At 38.3% G+C, this 19,392-nt stretch overlaps 1 protein-coding gene across 2 annotated transcripts in view; it reads right to left on the reverse strand.

Annotated features, from left to right (window-relative positions):
• Positions 1-6,734: 6,734 nt before the first annotated feature.
• Positions 6,735-19,392, reverse strand: part of LOC137944424 (aspartokinase 2, chloroplastic-like) — a 44,753-nt gene continuing 32,095 nt past the window's right edge. The window contains exons 8-14 of one of the 2 annotated variants that reach the window (XM_068790106.1): positions 8,466-8,582; positions 8,171-8,290; positions 8,008-8,100; positions 7,750-7,872; positions 7,526-7,642; positions 7,239-7,301; positions 6,735-7,157 (exon numbers count right to left, since the gene is read on the reverse strand). In XM_068790106.1, coding sequence (XP_068646207.1) covers positions 6,975-7,157; positions 7,239-7,301; positions 7,526-7,642; positions 7,750-7,872; positions 8,008-8,100; positions 8,171-8,290; positions 8,466-8,582 — 816 coding nt within the window. In that variant the 3' untranslated portion in view covers positions 6,735-6,974. The remainder of the gene's footprint in view (positions 7,158-7,238; positions 7,302-7,525; positions 7,643-7,749; positions 7,873-8,007; positions 8,101-8,170; positions 8,291-8,465; positions 8,583-19,392) is intronic. The other variant, XM_068790107.1, reaches the window with a different exon arrangement.

Raw genomic sequence — 19,392 nt, forward strand, 5'->3', positions numbered from 1 at the left:
GGGCAATTTGGGGATTTCACTCTTGTATTGCGGTTGTCTTAGTTTTCTCTTTATATTTGGGGGCGTCGCTATTAGGGTTCCTCATCATCATGAAGAAGGATCATCAATTGCGGCTGAGAAAAGTTAGAGAAGCGATTTTTCTTATAAACTACTTCATTTTCATAGTGAATTACTATAACAGCTGAAGGCATGACGTAGTCTCACCTTGAGGCGAACCTATATAAATCTTGTGTCTTTCTCCGTGCTTGTTTTTCCTTCTTCTGCTATTATTATTATTATTGTTCTCGTTAGTTTTGAATTAGGGTGTTTAATTCTTAACATATCTTGCATAGTAGTGTGGAGGAGCATTCATAAAGTCTACATACCTCTAATATGGCCTTGCACAATTCCAAACTTGATTGTTCCTCCATCCTTGATGTCTAGGTGAATGAACGGACTCTTGTCCATGGTCATACGCCTTGAACATTCGTTGCCTAGGAACCATGTTACTTCTTTCTCATGACTCTTGAGATACATTTCTTGCTCCTTGACCCGCATTCACAAAAGCTCTAGGTTGGTGGGTACCCTTTGAGTGGTCCAAAAAAGTTTTAGCATTTTTTTCTTATCAAGAGTGTTGGTTTTGCCTTTTTTCTTCGCATACCAACAATTTATGTTGGTGTGTCCTCTTCTTCCATAGTAAAAGCATGTGATAGGTTTGTTCTTAATGGATTTTGCACCATCAAGCTGTACTTTAGGACCACGTGAAGTTATCCTAGGGCTCGAAAAGTAGTCATCATCTCCTTTAGGATCCTTGGGCCTATTTGTCACATTAGTTTACCCCTTCTTTTTCTCAGTAGGTACTTCTTTTCCTTTAGTATTTTTTGAAGTCTTTTCTCAACTACTTGAGGTGTTGGGGTTTTCAGTGGGGTAACCACAAATTTCAAAGACCTCTACGGTGTTAGGTCTTACAAAGTAGTCATTTAAATTCCCAAGACAGGCAATTTCATCATAGCTTAGACCACTTTTATCCCAGGTAACCTTTTGTGAGTGGATTAATGTGTCTAACATGTAATGACTTAATGACAACTTCTCAAGATCTTTCTTCATATAATCTCTCTCTTTTCAAAGAGAAACATGTTTGACCTTTAAGGCCTCATATTCATCAATGCTAATGCATGCATCATGCAACTTTTCTACATCTATGTGATCACTTCCATTGATACAATCATTGTGCAAATTGTTAAATTTATGGAAAAGAGAAATACTTCATTGACTTCATTAACTTTATTATAATCAGAGAATATGAACCTCTATTTATAATAGAGGAAGGTAGTAGAGTCCAATTACAATAAAACTACCTTTGTCCCAATTACACTCAAACTCTAAAACTTAAAGATAAGTCCTAGCACAATTAAATAACTCAACTTAGATAAAAGACAAACATAACTCAAACTAGAACTCTTCTAGGACATGACCATAAGAAAAACATGCCTTTGTGGACCCTTTTTGATCTTCCAACTTATGTGATAAGGATGTCAGCTTTTGGTAATCATGGTAGGTCCTACTTCTTATGTATTTGGGCCCATCTTATAATATTCTTAGATATGTAGGCCTTCCTTGGTCGTGTGAGCTTGGGCCCTATCTTCCAGAACAAATTGTCTAAGGTCTCATGCTCATGACTTAAGGCATCTAGTATATAGGCTCATTATGAATTGCTTTCAACTTTTCTTTTTCAAGATTTTCTAAGTCCTATAACATGGTCAACCTCGTATTTTCTATAAGAAGGTATTCACATTTGAAAATTAGCATATCTACATCAAATTCAACATTCTCAAGTTTATAATGCACCACTACTTCTAGAGCCATGGTAGCAAGGTTGGAAACGTCATCCTTTGAGGCTTCACTTCCACTTTCTAAACAAGAGAGTGTTTCATCCTCTGAACCATGTCTTAGGTTTCAATGTCTTATTTTTGGGTTTCTTCACTTCTTTTTTATTTATTTTTTTCTCTTTTTCCTTCTTGAGTAGACAATCAGCAATAAAGTGATTTTTTCTTGTTTGTTGTTCATGTACCTAGAAAATGTTTTAAATTTTCTAACAAACATGGTTATTGCATCATCTGTTGATCGAGTGTTGACTCCCTTCTTGATTTTGATGATAACAGAATTTAATTGATCTAATAATTGTAATTCTAGTATTTTGGATGCATTTCCTTCAAGAGACATAAAAGTCAAACATCTATGCAATGAACCAGCAAAATCTTCTCAAAAACCTTAAGCCACACAATTGTGTCAAAGTGAGCTTGAAGAAGTACCCTCAGAAAAAAAGAAGCAAAGAATTGAAGACTAGAGTTTAGGAAGTCATGGAAATCACAAAACTCGGTTTATGTAAGAAGAGCAACCCTAAACCTTCCAAGCTTGAGGTACAATAGAAATTTTTGGAGCTCTTGGAAAAAAAAATCAAATTTCTACATGTTTTATTGATGCATATACATACTTCAAACATGTTAGAGTCACTTAGGATCATTTTTATTCATGCTTGGAAAATCTACTTAGTGAACTGTCGTTAGATTGATCAATCAACATCTGCCAATGATCGATCAACCTAAAGTGCACAAGCCAAAATTTTAAAGCATGATTGATTGATCAGGGTCAAATGATCGATCAACCAAAACATGGCAAGACTATGCTACACAACAAGATCAATCACTCCTAGTGAACTGATCGATCAATGGCGTTCGGGCAATGAAAAATCATGTTGATTGATTGATTAACCTCTAGACATTGATCGGTCATACGAAAGATTGCCAGTCAAGATATAAAGCATGATCAATCATTGCATAGTCATTTGTCGATCATATTTGTTATACACTACCAATAGGAATTCTAACTGATCGATCATTCCTTGTACATTGATCGATCAACTTAAGTAGTTAGACCCAACAAAATGATATTGGTTGATCATTACATTGATCAATAAGTCATTTTCTAACAAAAATATAGTCATTACACACGATTACTCGATCAATACTTTGCTCTAACAGATCAATGTAAAGTCAGCTTTTTGTAAATGGGCAAAAAATGACTAGTTTGGCTTGGGGAACTTATAAATACTCCACCAAACGTTGTTTTAGAAGTTAATGAGCTCTAATTGGCATACCTACTATATTCAATTCACACATACTTGAAATTCATTCCTAAGTCCATTTTTAGAAAGAAATAGCCAACTTTACAAAACCAACTCATCTTTTCTCAATCCTACTCATTGCATTCATATAGTCAAGCTCCTAAGTCAATGACCATTGTGCATAAAAGGTTGGAAGCTTGGACATTTCAAGGAAAATGTTGTCTCTCCTCTATTGTAAAGGGTGTAAGTTTTTTTGTTTGTAATTTTTCAATTTCTTGATTGGTTCAATTAGAACCATTTCAAATCTAGATAGAAAGGTTTGCAAGAGCTAGTATATAGCTAATTTTAGGAGAGATTGAATTGTAATAGTGTATTTGAGCATATATGTGGCTTGAGATAGCCAAAATCTCTTTAGTGTAAATTCCAAACTAATATTAGTAGAATTTCCCAAACACGGGTATTTGGATGGTGAAAACCAATAGGGAAACATCGATAACAAAAAATCTTGTGTTATTGTGGTGTGTGAATTTTTCTCTCTTCACTTGCATATTACATTTAAATTCTTGCACACTTAATTTTTAAATTGTAAAAACTAGAGTATGAAAGTGAAATAGAATTGCATTTAGAAAATTTGGAAGAATGTCATTACTTTGTTATATTTATAATAAAGTTACTATCTCCATTTTATCAGTGAAAATTGATATCAATAAGAAAAAATTCAAATGAATATTAACATGAATCCCTTAAATAATATGTAAAATAAAAAATCAAATTTGAACCATTCATTTCAAATTTGATGATCAAATTACAAAATTAGGTGCACATAACTTTAGAGGACATAGGTTCATACTCCTTTTTTTTCCTTTATATGATTGCATTATTTTCCAAAATCTGAAGTTCTTATAAAATATTTAAAATGTTGAATAACTTTTAGGCCAAAAATTATGTAATTTATAATTATATTGGTTTACTTGTAAATTTGATGCTAGCGAAACTTTAAATTACTTGAGCAACCAATTCTCATATTTATATTATATATATTTTTACTTATAAAATTCTCCTATCAAAATTCTGAATTATTTTTTGGCGAACGATTCTCTTATTTATAATTCATATATATTGACCACTAAATTTGTAATTCTCATATTTATAATTCATATATATTGACCACTAAATTTGTAATCCTAAGACAAAGTCATGGTTGAAGTTTTAAAGCTAACAACTCGTTTAACTAAAGAAAATGTGGATTTGCTTCGACTTGATTTGGGTTATCATTTCAACTATTACTTTTGTTGTTCACCTGAGAACAACTTTTAATGGGTTTATTTGTTCAAACCTCATAGATGTCTTTTGCACTTAAGAGTATCTTTCTTAATGGATTGGCTAAAATAGAGTTCCTCTTTGACTAAGCAAAATGGGAGAAACTCATTTGTGTTTGCAGGTGGATAGGAGACACCCCCTAGCCAAGGAAAGAAGGGGGAGAGAAGGGTTCACCTTTTTGTCCTTCTTGACATCTCTACTTTGTAAAGATGGGAGAGACTCATCTTTCTTTTACTTATTTTTCTGCTTCTCCCCCTCAGGCTAGGTATAGAATGAACATAGAGATCCAACTTGGATAAAACGTAATATGGGAAAAGAAAATTACTCCTAACAATACAACAAAGCTCTATACACTAGTCAAAATGGTTATAATCTAAAATACACTCTGCTCAGTTTTAAATATAGAAAAATGCTCAACTTTAACGTACAACAAAGGGACTTCTCATTTTTTAAGGGTAGTTCAAACACAAATCGCCTCTTACATAAAGAATAAAATACTTGATTTGAACTTAATGTCGAACACACTCCTATACTTTTTAGATAGTGGGTCTAGGTACTGCTCCGAAGTGATAAAAACACAAAATGAAAAATTAAATAAATACTAAAGAAAAACAACTTTAACCAGAAGGAGGCGACCATGCAAACATTCATACTTCCAAAAAAAATCTAATGTGACAGTGACCTTCTTCTTTCATTTTTAGAAAAAAAATATGGGAGACTGTAATTGTAGAAATGTAAACATAATAAACAAGTTGGACCAAGTATGACCTCAAAGAAATTTGAGGGATAAGCATAATTTTTAGAGATGACAATGTGGAAGATACACGTATTTTATACGCTCATCAAGGAGTGATTAAGTCTAACCAAAAATCTTTTATTAAAATAGAAATTGGATAAAAACTAAGATTCTAGGAGAAAAGGAAATTCAATTCACATCAAGGCATAGAAAGATAATAGGAGAGAAAAAGGGAAATGAGAGATTTTTGACAAAACTGACCTTTAGTACTTTTAATATTGTTGTCTCCAAAAATATATCTTAGAATCACAGACAATTTATTGTTCAAGAAACTAGATTCAGAGAGCTATGATTTTATACCTAATTTAACATAAAAGTTCCGTTCTTGGATCTTTTATGACCACTTTATTTGCTTCATTTTGTATTATGACCATTGCAAGTTACTCTTTTGGAAACTAGACTTCAATATCTTTCATTCAAGTATAAAATTCCTTCATGAAATATAATTCTTTTGAGAGAAAAAATGTGATAGATTTTGGACTTGACAATCTAACCGAACTGAGAACTCTTTCTTCTTTGGCCAATATGAGTATTGACTCTTTTGATTTTGATACCTCCCTAAAAAAAAATCAAATTGAGAATTGCTTTAATAGGTTAGAAAATAAACTTAAAAAACTACAATTGCCAAAATTCATTTTGCTTTAAAGAGTAAACTCAAAGATTTTTCCACTAATAAGTATTTTTCAATATGAAAACTTTATTATAGAGGTGTGAACACCAAGGAAGCAATAGATACTGGGATAGAAAAGGAAAAGAAAGGTAAAATACGAACCTAAATTATTAGAGATGATAAATGAATTAAAAAATCACATTATCTTTGTGGGTTGACCAAGTCAAACTCATCGAACGTGCTATGATACATTGTTGAATTTATAAAAAAGAAAAATATTTTACTAACTTATTTTAATTTAAATACAATGAACTTCTATTTATAATAGAAAAAACAAATAATATCCAATTATATTAAACTACCCTTGTTCTAATAACACCCAAAATTAAACACTAAAAGATAAATCTTATAATAATTAAATAATTGAACATAAATAGAAGACTAACATAACTAAAACACTTTTAAATAAGACTCCTATAAGACTCCATATTTATGTAAGACTTATGAGCTATAAAAATATAACTCTTCCATACCTACTCTTCAATATCCATTGAACCTCAAAAAACAACTTGCTCTATTTTCCCACCCATTAATTCAGGATTGAACTATGGGATGCATCTACACCTAACACAATTAACCGACATGTTACTAGACTAATGACATGTCCAAATTCCGCATACACAGAATTTTCAACTAAACTTGAACATAAAATGATGCTATCCATAACTAGTTGATACTCTTTGTTTATTGTATTAGTTTCTCATTAAATATTTTTTAATTTATCGTGCTAATTTCATGTATGACACATGGTAGGAAAGGTTTTATGTATGGTTATCGGCCAGGTAAAGTAAATATGTCCCTTTGAAGTGTTCAGCTCGATTAATTGAGCAAGTTCATATATGTAATTTTATTGGGTCATCTGCATCCCACAGAAAATATGTTATCCTTCTATTAGCAACTGATAAATAAACATGGTACACAAGCCAAACAGAACCGGATGCCTGATTCTAAGAAAAAAAATGTGACTAAGCAAACTTAATACAAGTCCCCTGCATTGGTGGGGAAACATATAACGATGGCCTCTATTATTTGTCTAAACTCACCAATTTGTAGCATTCCCCCAGAATATTTTAAAATCATCCTCTTCAACCGTTTTCAAATGTGTCTGAGCACCCTGAAACTGAATGCCAATTTGATACTGTGGAACCATTTTCAAATGTGTCTACAGCATCCGGTTCTGGGAGCACACTCTTCTCAAAAAACGTTGAATGGAGTGCCCTCACACATTGTTCTGACTCACTGTCGTTCACTATTAGGGAAATATTGACCTGCACACAGGATATGACAACATCCATGTGAACATTCATGAGCCCAAACACAGACGAACATACACAGAGATGGAAACAGACCTTTGATGCTCCTTGAGAGATCATTTGAACATTCACACCATTAGTTCGAAGGACATTGAAAGCCTATAAGGAAACACCATTCACTCAGCAAATGTCAGTCCACCTGCAAATCTTATTTGCTAATAGAAGCCTCTCAATATTCTTTTTAATGTTGAACCCCGATACACAAGTGAGACTTGAAGCCAAGATTACACAAAAGAAACCACCCCCCACCGACCTATTGATGGTTTGAAAGTTTTAACTATCATGCAAAATGTATGGGAATCAGTAGTATACGTGAGTCTTACCTTTTCAAGTATCAACGAAGACCGTTGGACATTTCCGATAAGTGATATTATAGATCTATGTTGGAGAAGATTTACAACAGCAATTTTCTCTAGTTCCTCAACTACGTGGTCTAGTTCCTGCTCAACCAGTATAGTTTAGATTGCCTTAGGAATGCAGTAAGAAGCACATGAAAATGAAAGACCTTTAGCTGAAGTAACATATTTATGAGAGCCTAAGTTCATACACTTGCCTGCTGAATTAGCTCCCTACTCCAAAGCTTTGAAGGGTCTAATGTCAAAGAAAGACTGACTTCACTCGTGGCAACAACATCCACAGAGATACCCAAATCTTCAAATATCGAGAAAACCTGCCCATCAAAGAGAGATAAATCCACTCAGTGCTCATAGAAAATGGCTGTTTGTAAGATAAAAGAAAACGAATAAAGAAAAAGATAAAAACATAGCTAGGAGGAACATTTTTAACATGTGGCAAGATAATGAACCTTGGCAAGGAAACCAAATTGTCCAAGCATTCGGGTGCTAGCGATGTCCAACATAGTGACATTTTGTTTCAAGACTATGCTAGTAAGAACCGCCTGCAAGTGATAAAATGTTAATTTTACTTGAAACAGTGATAGTGATTTCAGAGGAAGTAATGCCACAGACCTTACTCATATCTCTTGCTTTAGTTATGAGGGTACCCGCTGCTTTAGGGTTGTACGAATTTTTTACCCTAACAGGAATATCACCTTCTCGGGCAGGTCTCATTGACTGTGGGTGCAAGACCTGCAATGGTAGCATAACAAATTGGCCAACAAAAAACTTTAATAGGACTTATGAAACAATCACTTCCAGTAGTTGGAATAAGCTGTATTACTTTATTGCCATATAAAACTCCAAAGTTTTCTAACAAGTCAAGGAAAACTAACAAACAGAACAAGGAATGTACACTCAACCACACCTGTGCCCCGAAATATGCAAGTTCTGCAGCCTCATCAAATGTCAAATAGGGTACAGGTTTTGCGTGTGCATAAATATTCGGATCACAAGTTAAAACACCATCCACATCCTTCCATACCTGTCAATAAAGAAGTAGGCTGCTACTGAACCTCAGTAAGCAAATAAAATATATCACTACAAATATAAGATAGCATCATGTTCCCATACACTGTTTGAATGTGCTATTTAGTCATGGTTTTCTACAAATAAGGGCTCCAAGTTCCAAAGAATTTCAAAAGAAGGTGGATATTATGGTTTCACAAAAAGACGACACAGATTTAAAGGTCATCCATCAAACAAAGGGTTCAATAACAACAAAAAAGAAAAGTTTCTAATACGAGTCTGCTGAGCAGAAATTCATGAAGGACAAGCAGCTTTGCCAGAAATTCAAAGGTTTAGAGAGAGAAACAACAGAATCAAATCCTCTAGAAACTAACTAACACACAGCAAATATAAATAAATGTTCAGAATAGCTTGAGAAAAGAATAGAAGAGCGCTGTATATTTCTTTGTGGTTTGTTCATTAGTATCTTAGTCTGCAATTCGAACCCTCTATTGACTGTAAAATCTGTGCAGGCCAGTTTTCTGGGCAAACTCATGAATGTCTCATGTTCAGAAATCAAATTCAACTTAGTCTGTTCACAATATTATTTGCCAGAGCCTTTTGTGCTTGTCATTCTCTCACCGAATTCAGAAACCATAACAGTTTCAATCAAAGATTATCCTCACAGAGTTAAGAAGACAATTAGAGGTGACCAGAAAATTACAATAGCATCCCCACCAAAGAATCTTTAACTGAAATTTAAATATGTGATAGCATGTTATTTCAAATTTGTTTCCTTAGATCTATCAAACAAAAAAATATGAATTTACTTAGTGAAGTTAAATGATCTAAACTAAGGTATATGTATTTACTTATTTATGAAAGACTATTGACATGATTAAACTGACAATCTTATCCCTGCTCTTGGCTGCTAACGTTATGGTACTCTTTTGTTTTTTTATAAAACGTTATGGAACTCTTTTAAGGCAACAACTCCCCAATGCCCTTTTCAAAAAATCTTCCAACTTATATCCTCTCAAAACAATCCTATTTTGAAATCCTTAGAAACTTGGATTCTTCAATCCAAGGGGTAAAATAAATATATTTAGTTTTAAGCACATAATATTTCCATCTCTAGTCAGAGTACGAAGGGAAAATTCAAGGAAAAATTTTGTGATCCTGTGCTACCTATTTGTGCTACCTATTTGATTTGAATAATTATAGGTCCTCATTTGCTTGAAAGACAAATATAGAGAATGATCAATTGTCGGTCGATAGTATAGGCCTAAGGTTATCTGTGGCTTCTCTCCTTCTGCTCTTGAAGGCAAAATTTGAAGGCATTGAAGCTCTTCCCTCTTCATCTCCCCTCTCTTTCCTCCCATTCTGCACCTCTACTTCATTTCTTTGATATTTCAACGCCTGTTGTTTTTCACTTCTTTCCAACTTATTCCTAACAATACAATTGCTCACTCAGCAAAAGACAAAACTCCTTGGATTAAATTATAGTGAACTTTATTATCTAAATCTGTCCTCTTCTTCTTCAAGGCATATAACTACTTTAACAGCTGTTGGCAGATTCCCATTCTGGAAGCCAAGTTGGTTGAAGGTAGTGTCCAGCTAAATTAGGTGGAGTCATTTTGAACTAAAGATAGACTAATTTAACTAACTATGCTAAAACCACAATGCAGTTGTTTTAAAAGCCCAATCAATGACTGCACTTACTCAGGACCTTCAGAAATCACAAAGGGACCACCAATGCCTCTTACTCAGGACCTCTTGGTACAGCAAATTCTACAACTGCCGAGATTCACAGCCTTCATCAAGGACTCATCATTCACAAAAACTCCATGTGTGGCCCTCTTTGGATTAAAGGAGACTCTACCAATGTCATTGGCTGGTGCTCCACAGCCAAGCCACCCCATTGGAAGCACTGACCAACCTATCATGAGATTATGGACAATGTAGCTAGTTTTCATTGTTCATGGCATAGTCTACTGAGATCAACCAATTATGCTGCAGATTCAAGAGCTAAAAAAGGGCTATCTCTCCAATCCCTTGTTGGAAGGAGAACCCCTTCCTAAAATTTGTTTTTGTAAGCTACACTCAAGTATAAAATTTCACCTTCGAAAAAAAAAAAAAGAGAGAGAGAGACTGCACCTTCTGGAATTATATGTATTAACTTCAGTTCAACAAACATGTTATCTACCTTACATATCAGGTTTCAATGCAATCAAACGTTTTTTTTTTATGAATAGTGCGTATATTGATAAGAAAAAAAAAATTACAAACCTAGCTCTGGGGGGCCCGACTTCACAACAAAGTGTTGGAGAGAAATGCCCACCTTGGCCTGGGTATCTGCCAGGTGATTAACAGAACGCGGAATGTGATTCCATTTACAGCTTAAAGGGGAAAATAAATTACGGCCCTATTAGTTCACTTACACTGGATAAAATATGCCAAAAGCTGTTAGTGCGCAGCGTAAGTGCAGGGGGAAAGTGAAATACAAATGTATTTCACTTTCCCTCATTTTAGGCATAATGGGAGGGAAAGTGAATTCAGAGGAGTCGAGCTCTGAATTCACTTTCCCTCTCTCAATTACATCAGGCTCGGGCTGTCGGGAAGGAAGCTCAGTCGAACAAGGCTTCGAAGAAAAAAAAATTCTCTCTCACTCACGACCGACCTTCAACGATTTCAATCGCCCTCTGTGCGACCTGTCTCCGGCGCTTGACTCCCTTCCTCTCGCCGTCCCCAGCACTGACGACCTTCGGCAACTTCTCTCCCCTCTCTGCAACCTCTCCGGTTCCTCTCTCGCTCGCGACTTCGGCAATTTCAGTCGCCTCCTCTGCGACCTTTCCCCGGAGCTCGACTTTTTTCCTCTCACCGTCCCCTGCACCGACAACTTCTCTCCCCTCTCTGCAGCCTCCGTTATTCGTTCCACTCGCTACAACCTCTGTTATTCGTTCCACTAGCTGAGCGAGGAAGACGAGCTACAGTAACTCGTTTTAAATAATTATTATTATTAATTTTTCCTTTTAAATAACCATTGTTATTATTTATGTTCAGTTTTATTTTTTTTATAATCTCGTTTTTCTTTTTTTATTTTATATTCATATTTTGGACTTTTTCATTATGCAATACTTAGTATTTAATTACTTCCCAATTTTATTTTTTAATTATAAAGTATAATTAAAACTAATAATATATTTTTATTTTCTTTCGTTCCTTTTAAAATAATTGTAACTTTGTTTAATGTTTGGGTCAAGTGGAGTTTGTAAACACTCAAGCTAACCTCGAGCCATATTTTTAAGAACTCAACTTTACCCCAAACCCTTAACCTTAAACCCCTACTAATTTGACAAAAAAAAAAGGCTAAAAAGAGGAACTAGATCCACCCTGTTTTCCCACCCTAATTTGACAAATATTTGTGTGTTGTATTTTTGTATATACAATTGTAATTTTTTTATATTAAATAAGTGATTGAATTATATTTGTATTATTTTTATTATTACGATGTTCGTGTAGTACGATGATTGTATAATTATTTCATATTTAGATATTATAAAATTACAATTTTAATAATATAAAAGTAAGCATTTATTTAATTGTTATATTTAATATATTTTATTTATTAACTAATATTAATTTAATTTTCTGAAAGCCAGATATATCAAAATATTTTATTTAATACATAATTTATTTGCACATTACACCACACTTTCCATTGTGCACACTAACACAAACAAGTACTTTACACTGCACTTTCCATTGCACACACTAACACAAACAAGTACTTTACATTCCCTCTCACTTTCCCCCTAAACTTACATTGTGCACTAACCCCCCCCCTACATATTTCATTGAACATACAACAATCACGCCATGGGGGTTTGTCGTGGTTTGCACACCAATTGATGACCACTTTTGAGTCGCCTTCAATATAAAGGGGACCAGAAAGGTAGCTAGAGAAGATTTTGAGCCCGTGCAACAAACCCGAGAGCTCTTCTGTGGTAGAGTCTGAGTTGCCAATGGGGCCTGCATAAGAGAAGAGGAGGTCACCATTTTCATTGTGGATAACACCATCAAACCCTACTGGACCCAGGCAGCCGAGAGCTCTTCCATCAAAATTGAGTTTTGAGTGCCCGGGAGGAGGGGGGCCCATATAGCCATGGTTGGGGGGCGAGGGGGCAAAGATAGCCCAGCGATAGTCTGCCAGTTTCCCTTGAAGTTTGAATCACTGAAATTTCTGAATTCTTTTTTATTTAGGAGCCAAACAAAAACTTGGCTAGAGATTTGCTCAGTCAGAACCTCAATAGGAGAGGTTTTGAATTTGAATTTCCTCCTACTATGTTCTTTCTAGAGAGGCCAGATTATATGACCAATACAGCAAGATATTATCATTTTACCTGACTTTGGGAGTTTGGAGCTGATGAGTGAGAGGACAATGTCTGCTAAGTTTCCCGAGGCACAGTATTGGAAGCCAATTTTGCTTAGAAGGGATGTCCAGACCAAGTGGGCGAACTGACATGACAGGAGAATATGGGTTGTTGTTTTTGGAGCATTTTTGCAAAAAAGGGCAGAGAGGGTCCAAGATAAGGGTGCCCCGTCGGATTAAGGAATCAGAAGTTAGGATTTTGTTCCTACAAGCAGACCAGATGAAGAATTTGGCACGTGGAGGGGCAAGGAGGTCCCAGGCATAGGCACCAGGGTGCTTTGGGTGAGTTGTGGAGAGGTTGCTTAGGAATTTGTAGGCGAAGGATGTGGAGAAGGATCCTTTTGGGCAGGGAGTCCAGATTAGATTGTCACCTGGGTTGTATGGATGTCTGACTGGAAGGTTGTGAAGGAGCTCGTAGGCAAGGAGAACTTTAGGATCAATGAGGCACCTTCTAAGATTTAAATTCTAGCCCCCATTTTTTGCCCAAATGTCAGAGATAAAGACCTCTGAGTTACCAGAGAGGCCAGAGATTTCTGGGAAGATATTTTTGAACGGGGATTGGCCAGCCCACCAATCATTCAAGAATTTTGTTGAGCCTCCATTTCCAATGTAACATTTTGCTGCCATTTTCAATTTGGGGAGGAACCGAACGATTTTTTTCTAGGTAGGTGAGAGTGAATAAACTCGCCCTCCCTCTGTCCACCAGTCAAAGTGGAGATTTGCTTTATCCGCAGCGAAAGCTTTCCAAATCAAAACAGGTTGCATATTAAACATCTAGATCTACTTAAGAAGAAAAGCAGAGTTTGTGGTAATGATATCCTGGATACCCAGCCCACCCAACAATTTTGACTTGCACAGTTCCTCCCATTTAACCAGATGATATTTTTTTTCACATTTGGACCACCCCAGAGGAAACATCTCTTTAGGATCTCAATTTTGTTTCTGACTGAAGTTGCGCGGTGGAACATAGATAAAAAGTAGTTGGGAATTCCCTACAAACATGATTTGATTAGAACTGATTTGCCTGCGTTTGAGAGGACTTTCCCTCGCCAAGAGGCAAGCCGCCCTTCCAAGCGTTCAATGACAGGGTGCCAAGAAGCCTTAGAAGGGAGACGGGGGGTCAGAGGGAGCCCCAGATAGGTTCCAGTAGATGATTCAATGTTGCATCCAAGATAGCTTGCCATAGAACTGACTAACCCAGGCTCAATATTGTAACCCGAGATAGTTGATTTCTCCCAACTGATTTTTTGCCCAGATGAGATTTCAAATAAGCTAAGTAGGGCACTTAAATTATAAATTTGACTGAGGGAGCCATCACAAAAAAGAATTGTGTCATTCGCATATTGGAGGAGGCTAATATCGAGGGCAAGGTCAACAGAAATAGGATTTAGCCATCCTAACATTTTAGCTAGACGGACCATGGCAGCTAACTACTCTCCAATGAGAGTGAACAAAAAGGGGGATAGAGGATCCCCCTACCTGATTCCCCTAGAGCCCTTCAAATATCCACAAGGTTTGCCATTTACCAAGACAGAGTAAGAGACATTAGAAATACAGCTTCTCATCCAAAATCTCCAACGAGTGGGAAAACCCATCTTATCAAGGAGGTGGTCGACCAGCTTCTAGTTGACTCTGTCAAAGGCCTTTTCGAAGTTAAGCTAGATTACTACTCTTGGGTTGTTCCATTTTTTGAAAGAATGAAGGACTTCATGGGCAGCCATAGATGAGTCTAGGATGTTCCGACCAGCAATAAAACCACTCTAACAGGGACTAATGATACTTGGGAGAACAAATTTGAAGCACTTGGCCAGAATAAGGGCTAGGATTTTGTAGGAGCTTGTGGTGAGATTAATGGATCTATAATCTTTGGCCAAGGTGGAGCTGGATTTTTTCGACAAGGGCAATGAAGAAGGCACCAATGGATTTGTAGGTGATACCTACTTGATGAAAATTGTTGACAAAATTGTGCACATCACTTCTGATAATGTCCCAGGATTGACGGTAGAATTCTCCATTGAAACCATCCGGGCCAAGGGCCCTATCTCTAGGCATTCCGAGAACTGCTACATCAATTTCATCCAGGGAGAAAGGTCTTTCCAGTTGCGTAGAATCAGATACAAAGATCCGATGGAATTCAATCGGGTCCAGGATAGGGCGGTTGAAATTCTCCTCTGTATAAAGACCTGAAAAAAACTTCACAAACTCATTAGCAATAGAGACACCAGCCGTACAATCCTCTCCATTGATTAGAAGGGAGGATATACGGTTAGTTCTCTTGCAACCGGAGGCAATAGCATGAAAAAACTGTGTTGCCATCCCCATCAGACAGCCAACGAAATCTGGCACGTTGCTTCCAATGAGTGGTTTCACTTGTGAGAATTTTTGAGAGATCATAGTTCAGGTTATTTCTACAAATGATTTTAGGAGGAGAGAGAGACCTTTGCTCCTCCAGAAGATCCAACTCAGAGAGTCGGTGACGAATGGAGGTTTTTTAGATGCAGTTGCAACAGTAAAGTTGCAAGCCCAGGGCCTGATGATTGACTTGAGAGCTCTGAGTTTAAATTGGAACGCCCACCTAGGATTTGGATGTTGAGGGAGATCGTCCCACCATTTCTTCAAAATTGGAATAAAAGAGTCCTCCAAGAGCCAGGAATTTTCAAAGCGGAACGAAGAAAAACCCCATTTGGGGGGATAAGTGTTTATAAGGATAGGCCAATGGTCAGAACCAATTTTGTTGAAGACCTGGCTGGCAGTATGGGAGAAGAGAAGCAGCCAGTCATTATTAACTAAGAAACGGTCTAATTTGGAGAGGACGGGGGGGGGGGGGGGGGGGGGGGGGGATTTTGGCCATTGGTCCAAGTAAATTTTTTTCCTGCTAGGGGAATTTCAAGGAGCTCTAGACAATTAATCAGGTCCGAAAAAGCTCGCATGGTGGACATGATTCTTTTTGCAGGGGGGGCTTTTTTTGGAGCAACGGAGGGTGGCCTCCATTGTTGAACTTTAGATAAAATTTCGTTCCAAAAGATGGATCAATCGCCATTTCCCGAAGGCCCATAGATCCCCATGAGGGCCCATTCAAATCCCATAGATTTGTCCCGGAAGTGAATGCAGAGGGAGAAACGACCAAGATCAGTGGAAACGGCCTCAACCGAGTTTGGGTTCCAGATGACAAGAATGCTACCAGAGTGCCCAACCGCATCGATCACAGCCCACTCGGAGTCAGAATTAAACCATAGACTGCATGCTACAGAGATATCAAAACATTGCAGCTTTGTTTCTGTAAGAATAACTATATCAGGTTTACATTCAAAAAGTGCTGCTCTAATAGAGTCTCACTTAGAGGGCTAGTTGATTCCTCAAACATTCCAGGATAAGACAATCATGGCCAAGAGATTCTGCGAATATCCTCGTTTGAGTAGCAAAAGAGGCCATTATAGTATTGGGAGAAGTCCCAACACAGCTCCAACATCTTCTCGAGCCGATGCGAGGAGACGTTGCCTGCCGAATATGCCATAATCCATTTCTGCATATTTTCGCATCGTTCTTTTCGGGTGAGATGGGGATAGTCCTTGAGATATTCCGAGCGTGGGGGGCATGGGGTAAAGGGGGGTCCTGATTTGGTTTGCTGGGTTCTGGTGCGTGGCCTTGGGTTTTGTTGCAAATTTTTTTTCTGGAGTAAGTTTTAGTGATAATTGTGGGTGGCTTCCCCTATTTTGGCCTGCGGCTGGAGTAGGTGATGGGGGGGGGTGTTGTTTTCTTGCCGAGTAGAAATATTAACAGGGGCTTCTGGAAGTTTTGCAAAGTTGGGATCTATTAATGCCAGTGGAGCAGGGAAAAAGACGATAAAGTAAGGATTATGGTCGGGAGGAGGTGAATTGATCGGAGAGGGGGTATGCCATTTAAGAGGAGGTGAGGTTTCAGCGGGGAGATTTGAGGAGTCTCGAGGAATATTGCCATCATTGGGATGTTCCGTATAGGTAGGGGTAGCATGCTCAGGGTACAAGGGGGTTCCCGAGGAAGGGAGAAAGGTAGCATTTGATGAGGGGACCTGTCAAGGCAGAAAAGATCTGTACTAAGAGGAGGATTGTTCGGGTGGGATAAGGAGTGGCAGCATGGGGTTAGAAGATTCAGGGGGCTTGAGCTGATGGCTTGGGTCTCCAGGGAGAGACTGGAGAAACTGAGGGCGGGATGGGTCGTGTCAGTGGCCAGAGAGGATTGACACGGCTGCAGAAAGTAATGGGAGGTTGGGGTAAGGCAGAGCGATGTTTGGCTGTTGGCACAAAGCTCACAGTGAAGCTGATTTGTCTTGGGGGTGGTGTGGTTGATGAGAAAGGGAAGGGATGTTGCCAGGGAAGGCTGTTGACAAGGGATGTTTTTTTCCCGATGAGGGGGACATGGCAGGTGAATGATAGGGGGAGTTAGAAGGGCTCTTGGCTCCGGGTGTGAAAGATCAAAGCTAGGAAGGGTCAAAGGGTCGGGGTTTCCAGGTGTCAAATGGAGAGATTTGAGGGGGGAGGTCAGAGGCGTACTTAGCTCCAGATAAGGGAGATCTGTAGCGGGTTGGGTCAAAGAAGGAACATGATTGGGTTGGTGCGGAACAGATGGGAGGAGTGTGCTAGGGGTTTCGGTCAGGATGGTACTTCGGGAGTTGTGGAGAGGTGGCGAGAGGCGAGGTGTTCTTGGGACTGATAATCGGCGGTGAAATGATGCAAGGAGTGATGATTTGGGTTTCGAGACTTTTGAAATTTGAAATTTCTTTAGAGATAGTTCCAGGGACAAAACCCAAGTTGACCTGTAGTTGAGTTGAACTGGCTAACTTGGGCCATGACATTGGGTCAGAGTGGACCTGGTTTAACTCGGCACTCGGCAAGTCAAAGTTATACCAAGTCAATAGCGATTCTAGAGCTCGCGAGTCGGAGGCCATGGAGGGGAGCAGACAACATAGATCACTGAATTCCAAAATGACCCAAGTAGAGAGTTCGCCAGAAAAAAGTTCAATGAATTTAGTTCCTCTTACCAAGGAATTTGGCCTGATGAAGAAGTTCTCCCATAGTAATTCCTGAGGATTGTCATCGGCCCAGATGAGTTCTCCGAAGATATTTGCCATGCTTTCAAGTGTGCGCTTACATCCAAGTTCCGTCGGGACGCCGCATGCAGTTACTCTCTGTCCGACCCAAGAGAGGCTGGAATCCCCAAGCCACTTGCCTGTTATTGGAGATTTTACCTCATTTTTTCCTCTGAATAAAGCCTCTCTATATTCTAATGATCCGAAGGCTAACAGCCAGAGGTTATTCTGGATGTGAGAGATCTTCACTGGCCATTGGAAGTAATCTTTTTTTTCAATCCAGGCTCTGATCAACTCGGCGTTTTTTGGTGATTGATGTTGGGGGATTTTTCTATGGCTTGTGTCTGGGAGAGTTTGTTTATCAAGGATTTGAATTGCCTCCATCCCAAGCCTGAGTTTGGGCTTAGCTGAATGAAAACCATCCCCATGATTTTTATTAGCTCGTCTCTAGGTGATCAAGCACTCGAGTTTTCCTCCTTAAAATTGAGTGTGGATCTGGAACTCTAGCTCCCAAGTGAAGAGTGATCTGCCGAAACTTCGCCTAGTCTTCCCCTCCCATACTTTCCCCAAGATGAAGCTGAAAGCTTCCACGGCTTGGATGGGGATGGAGATGAAGGATCGCTTCACTCGGGCTCAAGAGATGATTCGCAGTGAGGAGCCATTTCGATCTATCGTCTTCCAGAGGGAGATAGATCCAGTGCCGTTTCTGAAGTGAAATTCTTCTGCATTTTCCACACTGATCCTTTGTCTTGACGTGCGACTCACTACGGTCTACCATTCTTTTTCTTCGGCTGGCTCTTTCAATCTGGATGTCTCTGCTTCAAAGGACATTTTTTGTTGTTGCAGCGTCTGCGTTGATTCGGCATCCACCAAAGGGTCTGAGTGATGTTGTATTCGGGGAGATGGTTCTAGAGGTTCTGGATTTTTTAGGCGAGAGAGGAGAAATGGGGAGGCCCCAAGATGGGGTCCTAGATGTCTTCGCTCTGTATCACATCACATCGATCTACATCACGACGCTTCTTATTTTTGTTTTGTTCCGCATCGCTCCGATTCGCGCCGCTCCCTATTTTCGATCCGCTCCGATTCGCATCGCTCCACATTGAATTGTTCAAACTTTTGCAATCAAACGTTAGTTTCAGATTGAGATGAAAGATTCATTACTTTGATTTATGTTCTGTTTCCTATTAAAAGTAAGGGTTGTATACATTCATTAGAGCTGCACCCCAACCAAATTTATGACTGAAATGAACTTGTCAAAAAGAAAAAAGTAAAATAGGTTACAGCAGAAAGCTTCTCATGTATCAGGCAGAGAAAAGAGTAAGTGCATGCAAAGTATTTTTACTTAGTTAT

Source organism: Aristolochia californica, unplaced genomic scaffold (genome assembly GCF_029961685.1).
Source record: "Aristolochia californica isolate CCGP_79_NKW_82.1479 unplaced genomic scaffold, dmAriCali1.0.hap1 SCAF_11, whole genome shotgun sequence".
NCBI classification, from domain to species: domain Eukaryota; kingdom Viridiplantae; phylum Streptophyta; class Magnoliopsida; order Piperales; family Aristolochiaceae; genus Aristolochia; species Aristolochia californica.